This window comes from Hemitrygon akajei, chromosome 3 (genome assembly GCF_048418815.1).
Source record: "Hemitrygon akajei chromosome 3, sHemAka1.3, whole genome shotgun sequence".
Lineage (NCBI taxonomy): Eukaryota > Metazoa > Chordata > Chondrichthyes > Myliobatiformes > Dasyatidae > Hemitrygon > Hemitrygon akajei.
Window position 1 is genome coordinate 73,079,136 of NC_133126.1, and position 16,215 is coordinate 73,095,350.

At 40.7% G+C, this 16,215-nt stretch overlaps 2 protein-coding genes across 6 annotated transcripts in view; one reads left to right on the forward strand and one right to left on the reverse strand.

The window, feature by feature from the left end:
• The window catches only part of LOC140725105 (RAS guanyl-releasing protein 1-like), a 301,300-nt gene that overhangs the window by 216,120 nt on the left and 68,965 nt on the right, over window positions 1-16,215 (reverse strand). The window lies entirely within an intron of this gene.
• The window catches only part of LOC140725103 (rho GTPase-activating protein 11A-like), a 78,140-nt gene that overhangs the window by 22,933 nt on the left and 38,992 nt on the right, over window positions 1-16,215 (forward strand). Inside the window, exon 5 of the mRNA XM_073040116.1 lies at window positions 9,382-9,545. Within this exon, the coding sequence (XP_072896217.1) occupies window positions 9,382-9,545 (164 nt within the window). The remainder of the gene's footprint in view (window positions 1-9,381; window positions 9,546-16,215) is intronic.

Genomic DNA, 16,215 nt, shown 5'->3' on the forward strand with positions numbered 1-16,215 from the left:
GTGAGGAGGTTTATATTATTTCCACTTGCACTGACTACCTTGAAAATGTTGTCTGGAATTCTAGAACCTTGCAGCATAAAAGCAGGGCATTTGTCAAATCAAATCAATGATTTTGTTTATTCATTTTCTTATATTTTGAGGTTCAGTTCATTTTCTCTTCCTTATCTCATATTTTTAGTTTGGGTACTTGTGTCGCTACTTCAACAGTTCCTTTATTTCTGCCTAGCTACAATAAGGTAGATTGCCTGGGTCATTGTCAACAATCTGTCCAGTCCCCAGTTATTTTGCTTTATCTAAGTGGAACTTTTTTGAGAGCAGTTAGATATTGATCACCTTGATGTGGATTTGGAGACGCAGGCTAGACTTGAATTATGAAAGGTTTACTTCCCTAAAGAATAGTAGAGGGACAGATGATTTTAGCTTCAATAGTTTCTTGGTTACTATTAGTAAGACTAATTGTCATTTAATTCCAGATATATTAGATTCCTAGCTTTTATGTGAACTCATGGAACTTAAATGTGTATCCCTTTATGAATGGCTGTGTGTGAGCTTTCCAGTCCAGTCTCGTATCTTGTTCTGCAAATATTGCATTTTATTTCTTAATGTATTTTGAAATACTTTTTCAAATGATCAAATTTAAAGCAATTTCACTTCAGTAGCAATGTATAACTATATGCTATTTTAATCATTCCTACCCTTTTCATTCCAAGTTCTGTATTTATGATTTAATTTATTCCTTTGTTCTACCTCAGTTCCCTTTATTTTCATTAAAAATTACTTGCTGTATTCCTACTAGTAAACTATTATTTGGTGTGAAAGTGAGCCTTGCTTAAGGCCAAATTCAAAATATTGTAAATGCTGAAAACCTGGAATTAAACAAAAATTGCTGGAATTATTTAGCATTTGGGAAGGGAGTTAATGTTTCAGATAAGTTTGAATGAAGGACCTGAAATGTTAACTGTTTCGCTCTCCAGTAATTTGTAATCTCTTAAATATTTGTCACAATTAAGACTTTTGGCAACTGGGCTTTGCTTTTTTAAAAATTACTGGATATGCTGTATTCAGGACGATCAACAAATGCAGTAAGGTAAATTGTTTTGGTTTGATGGTCTTCTGTAAGAATTAATAACTTAAGATGCAAAGACTGGAGAATACAAAAGTCTGATGGACAGATGAGATTAAATGGCAGATGGAAGTAAATGGAGCAGCAAGAAAGGGTAGTAAGAGCAAAGAAATGAAATGTAGGTTGGGAAGAGACATAAATAGGAGATAATGAATAAATATCTGAAATTGCTAGCTGAAGGGAATAAACAACAATACTGGAGGTACAAGACACAGACTACAACCAAAGATTTTCTGAAATTGTTGAGTGCCAAGTTGGAAAATGAGATGGTGTCTGTTGGGCTTAAATTGGGCTTTGTCGGAAGGGTGTGTGATATGGGAAAGGAGCTCAGAATGGGCAGAGGTACGAGGTGGAGAATTAACTTTGCAGGCAACTGGATGAGTGTGCTTGTGCTTGCCAACAGAATGGAGATACTCTGTGAAGTGGCCAGTAGTTTGGTTTCTCCAGTATAGAAGAGATTGTTTTGAAGTCACCAAATGTCTACAGTGGAAGACTTGCAATTAGGAGTGTTTTGATCTCCAATTGGGGGAAAAGGGAGAAGGTTGGGCAGTTTCGTTTGTTGCTTAGAATGGTGTTATGAGAAGGGTGTAGAAAATGAACTGGTGTACTGACAGAAATGGTTTCCTCAGAACAAAGTAGGAATAAGATTGAAGATATCTGGTATCATATTGGAGGTGTTGGTAATTCTGGAGGATGACTTGTTACATGTGGAGGCTGATATAGAAAGATTAGTATTGGAAGTGAGCAGGAGGCAAAGTGTAATTACACAATGCCAGGTAATGGAACAGATGTGGTTGTCTACAATGGTGAAAAGTCATTCACGGTGAACATAAGTTTCAAACTATATATTTTTAATTCCTTAAGTTCTTACTGCCCCTTTTTTTTCCTGGTTTCATTATTTTTGTCAACCTATGCTCCACCTTGCTGTAAACATCTTCGCGCTTTTTCTTCTCCTGTAGTCCTTTTGTGTCTTAAAATAATTTTACTCTAACTTTTCCTATTTTTGAAATGAAATGTTAAAGTGATCTAAGTTCTGTTATCACTCTGTGGATCCCTTGAGACCTGCTAAGCATTTCTAGTGTTTTCTTTTTTCATTTTATAATTAGTCAAGCGTCTTTGACTATTGGCTCTCTTGCTATTTCATTGGTAAATTATTCCTGTTAATTTTAACATCCCTTATGGGATGACAAGAATTATGGTTAGTACTTCCCCAGGACAAAAACAAATTGATGAATAAACTCTTCTTGGAGTATTGAAACGTTGGTAAGCCTGAGAAAAGTTTATTCGTTAATATATGCTGGGAAAATGCTAGATAATTTTTTTTTTACAAAAGTAAAATTGATCCTTAAATTCCTACCTTAATTTCCTGAAATAATTAACTGAGAAATCTTACTTTATTGTGATTTGTACAGAAAAAAAAATTGCTCATGTGAATCCATAAGAGAAATAGAGCCTTCATAGTGTACAGCAGTTACTGATGGAAAAGAGGTTTTTTTTTCTGACGTCAGGGCAAAATACTAAGTATTTTGATTGCTCTAGGGTTGGTACATTGTGTTCCCAATGAGTGCCTGATGTTAGAACTGGGCGTCAAGATTTTATACCTCTTTAACTGTGAGGTATTAAGGTGAATTGAATGCTTGTTAGCAAAAGCAATTCTAGTTCATTTGGATAATGATATAATTTGTGTGCCCTTACTTTTGTTCTACGCTTGGGCTCCTGATTTCTCCCAATGAGTTAAACCTCTGCCTTTTGTTGAGTATTATTGAGAACTCCATTAATAAAATGAATCAGCATTGTGCTCTGACGGCGTGATGATTAATGCTGCTTTAACAATAGGCAAAAGCATATATCCCGAAAAGGAGCCCCTTACTCAATCAGTCATCGTTGTAAATAATGAGAGTATAATTTGTGCTAAATTATAACCATTCTACATTAGAAATTTTCAGCTGTATATCTATTTCTATGGACATCTAAAGATAGCAGTTGAATAGAATAGCTATATCATTGAGTAAATAATCGAGATTCCTTGACGAATATCTCTGGAGTTCTATGCGTAACTCTGGAAATTAAAATACAATAGTGTACAACTGTTTTGCAGGAAAAACAAAGTTAAGAATTCAATATTCTTCTAAGGGTGCATCAAAAGAAATGTTTTCATTTTAATTGGACAAAACCAGGCACTGATATTTCTAACAATGTTTAATGGCATGTGAGTAAGAATCGGCTTTATTATCACTGGAAAATTTGTATATAAAGAAATGGTGCAGAAAGAAGGGAAGAACTATCGAGGTACTGTTCATGGGTTCGCTGTCCATTCAGAAATCTGATGGTGGAAGGGAAGAAGCTGTTCAGTGTGTCATCAGGTTCCTGTACCATCACTATGATGGTAGTAATGAGAAGAGGGTAGTTGGAGTCCTTGAGGATGGATACTGCCTTTTTGAAGCATTGCCTTTTGAAGGTGTCCTACATGCTGGGAAGTCTACTGCCCCTATGGAGATAGCTAGTTTACATAGAAACATAGAAAACCTGCAACACAATACAGGCCCTTCAGCCTGCAAAGCTGTGCTGAACATGTCCCTACCTTACAACTACCTGGGCTTACCCATGGCCCTCTATTTTTCTAAGCTCCATGTACCCATCCAGGAGTCTCTTAAAAGACCCTGTCACTTCTGCCTCCACCGCCGCTGCCGGCAGCCCATTCCACACACTCACCATTGTGCGTTTTTTTAAAAAAATAACTTGCACCTGACATCTCCTCGGTACCTACTTCCAAGCACTTTAAAACTATGCCCTCTCATGCTAGCCATTTCAGCCCGGGGAAAAATGATCAATGCCTCTCATTATCTTGTACAGCTCTATCAGGTCACATCTCATCCTCCATCGCTCCAATGAGAAAAGGCCAAGTACACTCAACCTATTCTCATAAGGCATACTCCCCAATCCATCCAGGCAACATCCTTGTAAATATCCTCTGCACCTTTTCTATGGTTTGAACATCCTTCCTGTAGTGAGGAATCTCACGATTGATGAAGGCCAATGCACTGATTGCCTTAACCATAGAGTCAATCTGCATACATGAGGAAATCTGCAGATGCTGGAAATTCAAACAACACACTCACACACAAAATGCTGGTTGAACACAGCAGGCCAGGCAGCATCTATAGGGAGAAGCACTGCCGACGTTTCGGGCCGAGACCCTTCGTCCTCACACTTATCTGGGTTAAACTCCATCTGCTACTTCTCAGCCCAGTTTTGCATCCTATCAATATCCCATTGTAACCTCTGACAGCCCTCCACATTATCCACAACACCCCCAGCCTTTGTGTCATCAGCAAATTTGCTAACCCATCTCTCCACTTCCTCATACAAGTCATTTATAAAAATCGCAAAGAGTTAGGGGTGCCAGAACAGATCCCTGAAGCACAGCACTGGTCACTGGCCTCCATGCAGAATATGACCGTCTACAACCACTTTGTCTTCTGTAGGCAAGCCAGTTCTGGATGCACAAAGCAATGTCCACTTGGATCCCATGCCTCCTTACTTTCTCAATAAACCTTGCATGGGGTACTTTATCAAATTCCTTGCTAAAATCCATATATTCTATATCTACGGCTCTACCTTCATCAATGTGTTTAGTCACATCCTCAAAAAATTAAATCAGGCTCATAAGGCATGACTGCCCTTGACAAAGCCATGCTCACTATTCCTAATTCTATTATGCCCCTCCAAATGTTCATAAATCCCTCCCCTCAGGATCTTCTCCATCTACTTACCAACCACTGAAGTAAGACTCACTGGTTTATAATTTCCTGTGCTATCCCTACTCCCTTTCTTGAATAAGGGAACAACATCTGCAACCCTCCAATCCTCCAGAACCTCTCCTGCCCTTATTCCCAAGATTACTACCTTTGAGGTCCTGCTTCTCAACTTTCTTCCTAACTCCCTCTAGTCTGTTTTCAGGTCCTCGTCCCTTTTCCTACCTATGTCATTGGCACCAATATGTACCATGACCTCTGGCTGTTCTCCTTCCCACTTCAAGATAACATGGACGTGATCAGAAAGATCCTGGACCCTGGCACCTGAGAGGCAAGCTGCCATCTGTGTTTCTTTCCTGCGTCCACAGAATCGCCTGTCTGACTCCCTAACTATAGAGGCCCCTATCACTGCTGCCATCCTCTTCCTTTCCCTGCCCTTCTGAGCCACAGGGCCAGACGCTGTGCCAGTGGCGCGTCCACTGTTGCTTCCCCCAGGTAGGCCGTCTCCCCCAACAGTACTCAAACAGGAGTACTTATTGTTAAGGGGGACAATTCTTGCCCTTCCCTCTCCTGACTGTTACCCACTTCTTTGTCTCCCGAGGCCCTGGAGTAGTGACTACCTGCCTATAGCTCCTCTCTATCACCACCTCAGTCTCCCTGACCAGATGAAGGTCATCGAGCTGCATCTCCAACTCCCTAACGTGGTCCACCCTAAGGAGTTGCAGCTCGACGCACCTGGTGCAGATGTGGCAGTCCGGGAGGCTGGGAGTCTTCAGGACCTCCCACATCTGACACCGAGCACAGAAAACCGACCTCTCTCACATATTTTGTATTCTATACAGATAACCTACCTCACCTCAACCTGTAATCGTCTAAGCCCCGTTGAGCCAAAGCCTTCTCTGCAGTTTTTTTTTCTGTGCAGTGGTCCCTCTGTACCAGACAGTGATGCAACCAGTTAGAATGCTCTCCATGGTATCTTTAAAATTTGCAAGTGTCTTTGGTGACATACCAAGTCTTCTCAAACTCCTAATGAAATATAGCCACTACCATTCCTTCTTTGTAATTGCATCAGAATGTTGGGCTCAGGATATATTCTTCAGAGATTTTGGCACCAAGGAGTTGAAACTGCTCACCCTTTCCACTGCTGATCCCTCGATCAGGATTGGTGTGTGTTCTCTCGACTTCCCCTTCATGAAGTCCATAATCATTCCCTGGTCTTACTGACATCGTGTGCGAGGTTGTCGTTGTGACACTGCTTGGCTGATCTATCTTGCTTCTGTACACTTCCTTGACACCATCTGAAATTCTACCAATGGTAGTTATCATCGCCAAATTTCTAGATGGCGTCTTGGCTATGCCTGACCACACAGTTGTGGTTGTAGAGAGCAGAGCAGTGGGCTAAGCACACACCCTTGAGATGCACTAGTGTTGATTGTCAGTAAGGAGATGTTATTTGTGATCTGCACAGTGTGTGGTCTCCTGGTGAGAAAGTCAAGGATCCAGTTACAAAACACTGTCAATTTAACCCATGCAATCCCAGGCATACAGATGACAGGTAATGATGTTTAAAAATATCATTACCCTCAGAATTACATGCCTCTCATTGTCCTAGTCCATGGGAAAAACACAACCCGGGTCTGAGCAACCCTGGCTGGGCCACCTCGGGGAGGATGTCTAATGATGAAAGGCCCGAAACACCTGACGATCCGAGGATGCATTACTGATGATGTGTCCCAGTGCACAACCGGTTCATTGAACCAAGTGGTGTCAGACCACGATAGTGAAAGGCATGGGCCAGATTAACCTGGATTCACCATATGAGCCTATCCACCATAGCACCTCATAGCTCACCACTCAAATCTCCGCAGCCTTACCTCTTCCAGCCAAACATAGACATCCACCAGCCCAGCACTCAAACCTAATCCTAAAGTCTAAGGGGGGCACACCCCCACAAACCCTAGGCACATCCCGATTAACCCTGGCCACAGCCCCACAAACCTGATGTCAGGAGGGGCAAGATCCAACAAAGGCAAGTGTTGGACCTGGTTAATGAAGGCGTGGGCCAGATCAAAGTGGCAGGGTTGCGTTAAACCGAATCTCAAGTGACGAGATCAAAAAGCCCAAGGCCCAGGTTTTGGAGCTCCTCAGTTAGAACTGAGGGTATAATTACACAAAATGCTGGAGGAGCTCCAGCATTTTGTGTGTGTGTATGTGTGTTGCTTTGATTTCCAGCATCTGCAGATCTTGTTTGTGAGGGTATAATTATGTTGAACACTGAGCTGTAATCAACAAACAGCAGCTTGACATACAGTACCATGCAAAAGTCTTGTATATGTGTCTTTTTTACTATAGTACTGTGCAAAAGCTTTATAATATGTGCTGCACTGTACCACTGCTGCAGCAAAAAACCACTTCATGACATGAGTGATAATAAGCCTAATTCTGATATGGCTCTGTATTGTAGACTGAGAGTGGGAAGAGAGAAATCATGGTGGGGGAGAGGGGAGGGAGCAGGAAGCACCAGACATTCTTTAATGATCGATAAACCGATTGTTCGGAATTAAATGATCTTGCTTAATGTCTCGGGGCTGGGTGTATCTGCATACATGCCACCCTTCACTCCTGGCATTCTCCTCTGCTTACCTGTCCCATGCCCTCCAGCACTTCATCCTGCCATTTTCAACATCATTTGCTCCTGCCAGATTTACAAACTGTCTCTCTGCTCCATGTTGACGAATATGGTACCATGCATCAGTCTTGGGCACCATAGCTATAGATATGTGCCTAAGACTTTTGCACGGTACTGTAGGTATTACTATTGTGCAGGTGATCCAAGGTAGAGTGGAGAACCAGTAAAATTGAAGCTGCTACAGACCTATTGTCTGCTTTCAAGGTAATTGCCGATACCTTCAGATCCTTCATAGTTCTTATTGAAGTAATGAAATAGTTTCATTTTCATTCCTGGCTCTTTCTGGCATCTCCAGTCCTGAATGTTTGAAACTGCAGTGAGCAAAGCAATTCTGAATTGTCTTGCAGCTTATTTCTCACCAACTATCTGGGGGATAATCACTTATTTGAACGCCAACACACCCAGCTGATATTATTTTTAAAACTGTTCGCTCTAAGCACAGTGTGCTGTCTAACAGTCACACATGTTCACTTGACTGAAGTTAGTTAGAAACTGTTTGGCAACAGTTTCCTGTCCGAATTGAGCAGCATCGTGCCCCAAATAACCAAAGGGAATCTCGGGTAATTGCTTGATTAGATTTTGTTGTTTAAGAGTTCTTCCAAATAAGAGGCTGCCCTGATTTACTGATGACCCAGTTAACCAGAATACACATCTATAAATGTCAGAGATGCAACAACTTTTACTATACATGAAAATAATTAAAAATATTAGAGCAAATGAAGACATAAACACACTTGTTCTCCATCTAAAAGCACTAAGTTTGTGTAAAATGTAAGGAATGTTCCTTCCACTGCTGGTAGGGTTTTGCTCCCACAGCCTCCATTGAAATAAATGGAGTTTCCGATTGTGGGCTTACTTTAAGCTTGTGAAAGATGTAATTAAACTGGGCTACCTTAGCAAGATCATTTTCCACATGGAGTTCAGTAGATGATTGACCTGCCAGACTTAACAATCAATAAATAGTACAGAGGTTAAAAAAAAACTGCTGGAGAAACTCTGGATCAAGCATTATTTGTGGAGGTAAAGGGATAGCCTTTTTTGAGTCAAGAGCTGTACCAGGGCTCCTGGAACCTGAAATGTTGACTACCCTTTTGCCTCTACAGATGTATCTTGACTCACTCAGTTCCTCCAGCAGTTTGCTTTTTGCCTTTGGTTTCATTACTTGCATTCACTTTTTCCTTCAGAAAGTCAAAGCACCAGGTACTGAAAATCTGAAAAACAGATTGTTGGAAACAGTCATTAAGTTAGGCAGCATCGGTAGGAAGATAAACCATTTCAGTTTAAAGATCCTTCGTTAGAGCCAAGATGCTTATGTTCAACAGCATGTATTGACAGTTACGTTTGAAACTGTTGCTGGAAGTCAGCAAATTCTAGCCCATTGAGTATAAAGATAACCGTTAGAATGTGTCATCTTTTCTATGGTCACTTGTATAGTGGATCAATTTGCACAATTGCACAAATTGAGGAAAACTCACTATATTATTCTGTAAAACAAAAATTGGGATTATGCACAATTATATATAGTTTTTGCATTGACATCTATCTTTCCAATAATTCTTGATTTCTATGTATGAGTGAATGCTGCAATTAAGTAAGAGAAGGCACATTAGACTAGATTTTCTCTATCTTATTGTGAACAGTTACAAAATATTGTCTGTTGCGAGACTGCTTGACATTTGGCCTCACAAATTTAAGTTACAGTTGTGGAGAGGTAATCAGTCACAAATACCGAAGCGCATAAATACAACAGAGGTTAAAAGAAAACTTTTAAAGTCAATATAGTGAGTTGAAATTTATTCCCTGCTCTCATTTAGGTCGAAAGATAACAAAATGGATGCTAATAACCTTGCTGTGGTGTTTGCACCCAATCTATTCCATTCTGGAGATGGAAGTGAAAAAGTAACTTCATTGGCAGAGAAGCAACTTCATTTTCAAGCTGCAACAGTGCACACACTGATTGAAAATTTTGAAGGCATTGGTATGTAATTTGAGTTTTATTGTGTTTTTCTTTTAATTTTATTACCATGGAATTTTTCAATCAATGTTATTTTGTCTTGACTGCGCGCGGTGCCTCTGCTGACTTCTCATTACTGTAGTTGAGAACAGACACAATGTGGCTGACTCCTGGCATGCCATGTCAATGTTTCTTTTTTGTAAAGTCTTCACTAAAAAGCTAACAAAGATAACACTGATACTTGTAGGAGTAGGAACTGCTGGTTTAATTTAAAATTAATTAAATCTATATTTTTATTCTGGCATCTTTCCCCTTTTTCAGCTCTTTTGCCCAAAACGTTGACTTTATCCATTTCCATGGATATTACCTGACCTGAGTTCCTTTAGTATTTTGTGTGTGTTGCTTTGGATTTCCAGCATCTGCAGACATTCTCGTTTTTTAAAATCTATGTAAGGTTTTATTCAAAAAATTAACATAACCAACTTGATGTTAGGAATCTTTTCCATGTAAATCATGTACTATAATAAATTCATATTGGCTTTCAGTATTCCATTGAAGTCAACTTTTTATATGAACCTCTTCCAAACCCATAGTTCTGGATCAAAATGTCAAATATTTCTAAGCCACTGAAAAATAAAATTTGAAGTTATTTCAACATTTTAGATGATCTGACTGAACTGCTGACAGTCTTTTAAGAGCAATCTACCATGCTGTTCACTGTGTCCACAGAGAATAAAAATGCAGAATGCAGCATTTTGACCAAATAAATGCTGTATTTCGGTCAAAATTATTAAGAATCCCAAATACAAGAGATTCTACAGATGCTGGAAATCCAGAGTAACATATACAAAATGCTAGAGGAACTCAGCAGGTCGGGCAGCATCTATTGAATAAAGGGGGAAGCAGGTGGGGGGAGAAGAAATACAAGCTTGAAGGTAATCTGTGAAACTGGTGGGTGAGGGAGGGGGAATGAAGCAAGAGGCAGGAAGGTATTGGATGGAAATGGCAAAGGGCTGAAGTAATCTAAAAGATGAGAGTGGATCATGGTAGGAGGGGAAGAGGGAGTACCAGGGGGCAATGATGGGCAGGTTGAAAAGAAGAGAGGAGGGAAGTCGAGAGCGGAGAATAGGGGAAGGGGGAAAATGAAGTTAGAGAAATAGATGTTCATGCCATCAGATTGGACATAACCAGATGGAATACGAGACATTAAGAATCCAGCTGGCATCTGTTCTCTGAATGTTACAGGGGTTTCAAATTGAGAACTCTGAACTTTGCATTTTGTGAATCACTTGACACAACTGCCAAAGTAAGTTTTATTATCTAAGTGCATTTATGTCACCATATATAACTTTGAGATATAATTTCCTCTGGGCCATCTCAAGAAACACAATATAATCAATGAGAGACCACAACCAGCAGGGTGGACAACAGCAACATGCAAATAAAAAAACTATACAAATAGAAATAATAATAAATAAGCAATAATTATTGAGAGCATGAAGTGAAAAGTACTAGAAACAGTGTGTTTTAATAATAAGCACTTGAGACCAATTATTGTTAGTTCCTCGCCGGATCAGCTGAAAAGTAGTGCTATTGAAGAGCCATTAACACCTGAATTGTTTGATCCTGCATATGTTAATGTATATAATTTATGTTTTAATCTTTGTGCTCTACCATTGGACAGGAAGAATTGATTAAATTCTTCACTGGTGGTATCATTTGCTTTCTTTTGGGATGTGTGCATGAGGCAACTTCATTGATGAAAGTTCAAAGCTTTGGTGCTTTTTTCCCTCTATTCACATTTTTACTCTAGTTATATAATCAGCATTTTATGGTTTTAAAATTAGTCAGAGGAATTTTTTAAGAAAAAATCGATTTTTGTCTTATCCTAAATTGTACTTAATATACTAATAATTACTTAAATGGTTGCATTGTATGTTTCATTTTAGCAAGAGCTTGCTTGATTAAAATCACTTCAAACAAGTTTCCTTACATAAAGTTTATAATCAAACTCATATGTACTTCTTTCCCCTTCCTCCTGTAGAAAAGTATCTTGGCTTTTCTTGGTTGCCTTCTATTAATTCAGCATTGTCAGAATTTTGCATTTTAAGTCCCACTGTAGTATTATATTTTTCATATTTTAAATCATTTTTAAAAAGAGCATAAAATTTGGCAAATGTTGACTATTTTCTTTAAATATGTATTCTAGTATATGTGCTTCATCATTATGGTGGTATTATGTCACACCTTAAATTTCAATATTTTGTATATTTTATATATATAATATATAATATACATACATCAAGAGCAAGAGTATAACCAGGGAGATGGTAGAACCACTCAAGGATAAAGAAGGGAACATTTCCTTGGATGTGGAGAATGTGAGTGAGGTACTTGATGAGTACTTTGCTTCAGTATTTACCAAGGAAAATGACATGGAGGACCAGGAGATCAGTGCTGAATATATAAATATGTTACGGCATTTAGAAGTCAAGGAAGAAGCGCTGGGTCTCCTAATGAGTATTCAGTCCCCAGGGCCTTACGGAATTTACCCCAGGTCATTGAAGGATACAAACAACTCGATTGCTGGGGTCTTGACCAATATCTTTTGTGACCTGTCTGGGCACAGGTGAGGACTGAGGAGTGGCTAATGTACCTCTGTTTAAGAAAGGAACAAGGGAAAATCAGATAGATAGATAGATACTTTATTCATCCCCATGGGGAAATTCAACTTTTTTTCCAATGTCCCATACACTTGTTGTAGCAAAACTACTTACATACAATACTTAACTCAGTAAAAAAAAATATGATATGCATCTAAATCACTATCTCAAAAAGCATTAATAATAGCTTTTAAAAAGTTCTTAAGTCCTGGCGGTAGAATTGTAAAGCCTAATGGCATTGGGGAGTATTGACCTCTTCATCCTGTCTGAGGAGCATTGCATCGATAGTAACCTGTCGCTGAAACTGCTTCTCTGTCTCTGGATGGTGCTATGTAGAGGATGTTCAGAGTTATCCATAATTGACCGTAGCCTACTCAGCACCCTTCGCTCAGCTACCGATGTTAAACTCTCCAGTACTTTGCCCACGACAAAGCCCGCCTTCCTTACCAGCTTATTAAGACGTGAGGCGTCCCTCTTCTTAATGCTTCCTCCCCAACACGCCACCACAAAGAAGAGGGCGCTCTCCACAACTGACCTATAGAACATCTTCAGCATCTCACTACAGACATTGAATGACGCCAACCTTCTTAGGAAGTACAGTCGACTCTGTGCCTTCCTGCACAAGGCATCTGTGTTGGCAGTCCAGTCTAGCTTCTCGTCTAACTGTACTCCCAGATACTTGTAGGTCTTAACCTGCTCCATACATTCTCCATTAATGATCACTGGCTCCATATGAGGCCTAGATCTCCTAAAGTCCACCACCATCTCCTTGGTCTTGGTGATATTGAGACGCAGGTAGTTTGAGTTGCACCATCTCACAAAGTCCTATATCAGTTTCCTATACTCCTCCTCCTGTCCATTCCTGACACACCCCACTATGGCCGTGTCATCAGCGAACTTCTGCACATGGCAGGACTCCGAGTTGTATTGGAAGTCTGATGTGTACAGGGTGAACAGGACCGGAGAGAGTACGGTTCCCTGCGGCGCCCCTGTGCTGCTGACCACCGTGTCAGACCTACAGTCTCCCAACCGCACATACTGAGGTCTATCTGTCAAGTAGTCCACTATCCAATCCACCATGTGAGAGTCTACTCCCATCTCCGTTAGTTTGTGCCTTAAGATCTTGGGCTGGATGGTGTTAAAGGCACTAGAGAAGTCAAGGAATGTAATCCTCACAGCACAACTGACCCCCTCTAGGTGAGAGAGTGATTCTGGGAACTATAAACATGAGTCACATTAGTGTGGGAAAATTACTGGAGAAAATTCTTAGAAATAGGATATAAGAGCATTTGGAAACCCATGGCCTAATTAAGGGAGAGCCAGCATGGTGTTCTGCAGGTCAGATCATGTCCGACCAACTTGATTTTTTTTTAACAAGGTGATGAGAGAGATTGATGAAGGTAGAGCAGTGGATGTTGTCCTTATGGATTTTAGTAAAGTGTTTGACAAGTCCATCAGGGGGACTAATCCAGAATATTTAAGTTGAATGTGGTCTGCTGCAAATTGAATGTTTGGATTCTGAGCTTGCTTGCACATCGAAGACAGTGTAGTGGTCAAAGGGACTTGTATGAGCTGGAGGTCTGTAATTAGTGGTATTCTGCAGGGATCTGTGCTAGTACCTCTGCCCTTTGTGATATATATATATATATATATATAAATGATCTTGATGACAATGTACACTTTGTAGATGGGTGGGTTAGTAATTTTGGAGATGATACCAAGATTGATGGAATTGTGGATGGTGTAGAAGACTGGGGAAGAATACAGTGCGATATAGATCAGTTGCAGATAAATGTGAGGTGTTGAACCTTGGAAGGGCAACTGCAAAGATACCCTTAAGTGTTGCTGAGCAGGGAGGTCTTGATATCCAAGTTCATAACTCCATGAAAGTGGCTACACAGGTCGATAAGGTAGTTAAGAAAGCTTATGGAATGCTTATTTTTATTAATCAAGGCATTGAGCTAAAAAGTCAAAAAGTTATGTTGCAACTTTATAAAACTCTGGTTAGGGCACATCTGGAGTATTGCATAGTTCTGGTTGCCCCACTATAGGACAGATTGTTGTGGCTTTGGGGAGGGTGCAGAAGAGGTTTACTGGGATGCTACCTGGTTTAGAGGGCATGTACTTTCATGAGAGGTGAGACCAATGTGGGTTGTTTTCTTTGGTGGGGAGATCTGATTGAGGTTTGAAAGATTGAGATGCGTGAAAATAGCAGACACAGAATCTGTTTCCAGGGTAAAATACCTAATATCAGGGCAGGCATTAAAGGTGAGAGGGGGTAGGTTCAAAGTACCGTAGATTTCGCACTACAGAGCGCACCTGATTAAAAGCCGCTGGCTCTAATTTTAGAAAGAAAATCAATTTTGTACTTGTACAAGCCGCACCGGATTTTCGGCCGCAGGTGTCCCACGTTGTAATATGAGATATTTACACAGAAAGATATTACACGTGAGGATTTTTAAACTTTTAATTAAATCCATACGCCGCGTCTTGTGGGAAATACCGGTTTGCGATAAACGGGAAGGTGGGGGCGAGCGGCATTAGATCTGAGCGAACGCTGCTTTTAAGTTAATGGCGATCAATAACTTTTCCTGGTAGGCTGCAGTATATATATTTTTTACCAGTCGTTAGGAGATATTGGAATGTTGTTCAGTAAAAAAGTATAAGCAACGTAATTTCTGTTACCGATACGTATGTTCCAACAGTTATCACTTAACCAAGTTATCTTTAAGAAATGAGACTTTCTTTTCAATCTGACCCACCAAAATGAAACGCAGATGTAAGTTTAACTGCTGAAGCTTCCATCCCAAGATTTGTACTACAAAATTTTTAAAAAAGCATTTCTTATAAATATGTGGAAATTTGCCATCCTTAAGTTTCCTTGTTCTCTTTCCTGTATTTTACCTTATTTAGGGATTATTTTTCTACAGGAGTGCCATTTAAAATAGTTATTGTGGTTATTAATTCAGGTTATGATCTCTTTAAATGCTTCTAAATATAAAACACATCATGTTTTACATTAGTTGTATGTAATTTATTAGTTGTTATAGCAAAAGCCGAGCTAATGTTGAGTAGTCTGATCTGCTTCATGGAAGAGCTATGACAGTGAAGGCTGGAACTCACTTTGACCTGTGAAGCTGCAGAAGGTGCAGCATGATTACCATGAGCACAGGTAGCCTTGCAGATAATCATAAACATCAAGCTTTTGTCACTTCGTTATTAACTATCAGGTCAACTGAAGTATTGTTTAATTGAACCATACTGCTTACTGTAGCAATGTGCTACACACAGCTGGAAATAATGACACGCAGTCTGTAAGTTGCACTCCAGACTAGCTTATTTAAACTTCGCACTGGCTTTTACGCAGTTCCGTTCCCGCCCTCTCCGGGCAGAAATGACACTAGAGGTGCATTACAGAAGTCTCTTCCCGTGTGCGGGCTTTCTCCCCTTGCTGGTGAAGAAGAAGGCACAGCGCCATTTTGGGGCTGGTCTCTCTGCCGACGTGCGCACCATTTTGTGAGCCGGTTTGCCTGTGTAGAAAGTGGGTCGCCACATAACCCCACCCCCCCCCCCCCCCCCCCCCCCCAAGAACCGGCAATACACCCTCCAATGTCCACAGTCTGGATCAGTCTCTGTTTGGGCGGTCTGCCTCTGCGCCGCGGTGCCTGAACCTTGACCGGCTGAGCCAAGTCCACGTGGGCCGGTTTGAGTCGGTCCACCGTGAAATCCTCCTCTTTCCCCCCCAATGTCCAGAATGTACGTGGACCTGTTGTTCCTGAACACCTTGAACAGCCCCTCGTATGGCCGCTGTAGCGGTGCCCAGTGTGAGCCCCTTCGTACAAATACAAACTTACAGTTCTGCAGGTCTTTGGGTACGCAGGTCGGGATCTGTCCATGGTGTGAAGTTGGTACGGGGGCCAGGTTGCTGAGCCTTTCGCGTAGTCTGTCCAGGACTGCTGCGGGTTCTTCCTCTTGCCCCCTTGGGGCTGGTAGGAACTCTCCTGAGACGACCAGGGGTGCGCCATACACCA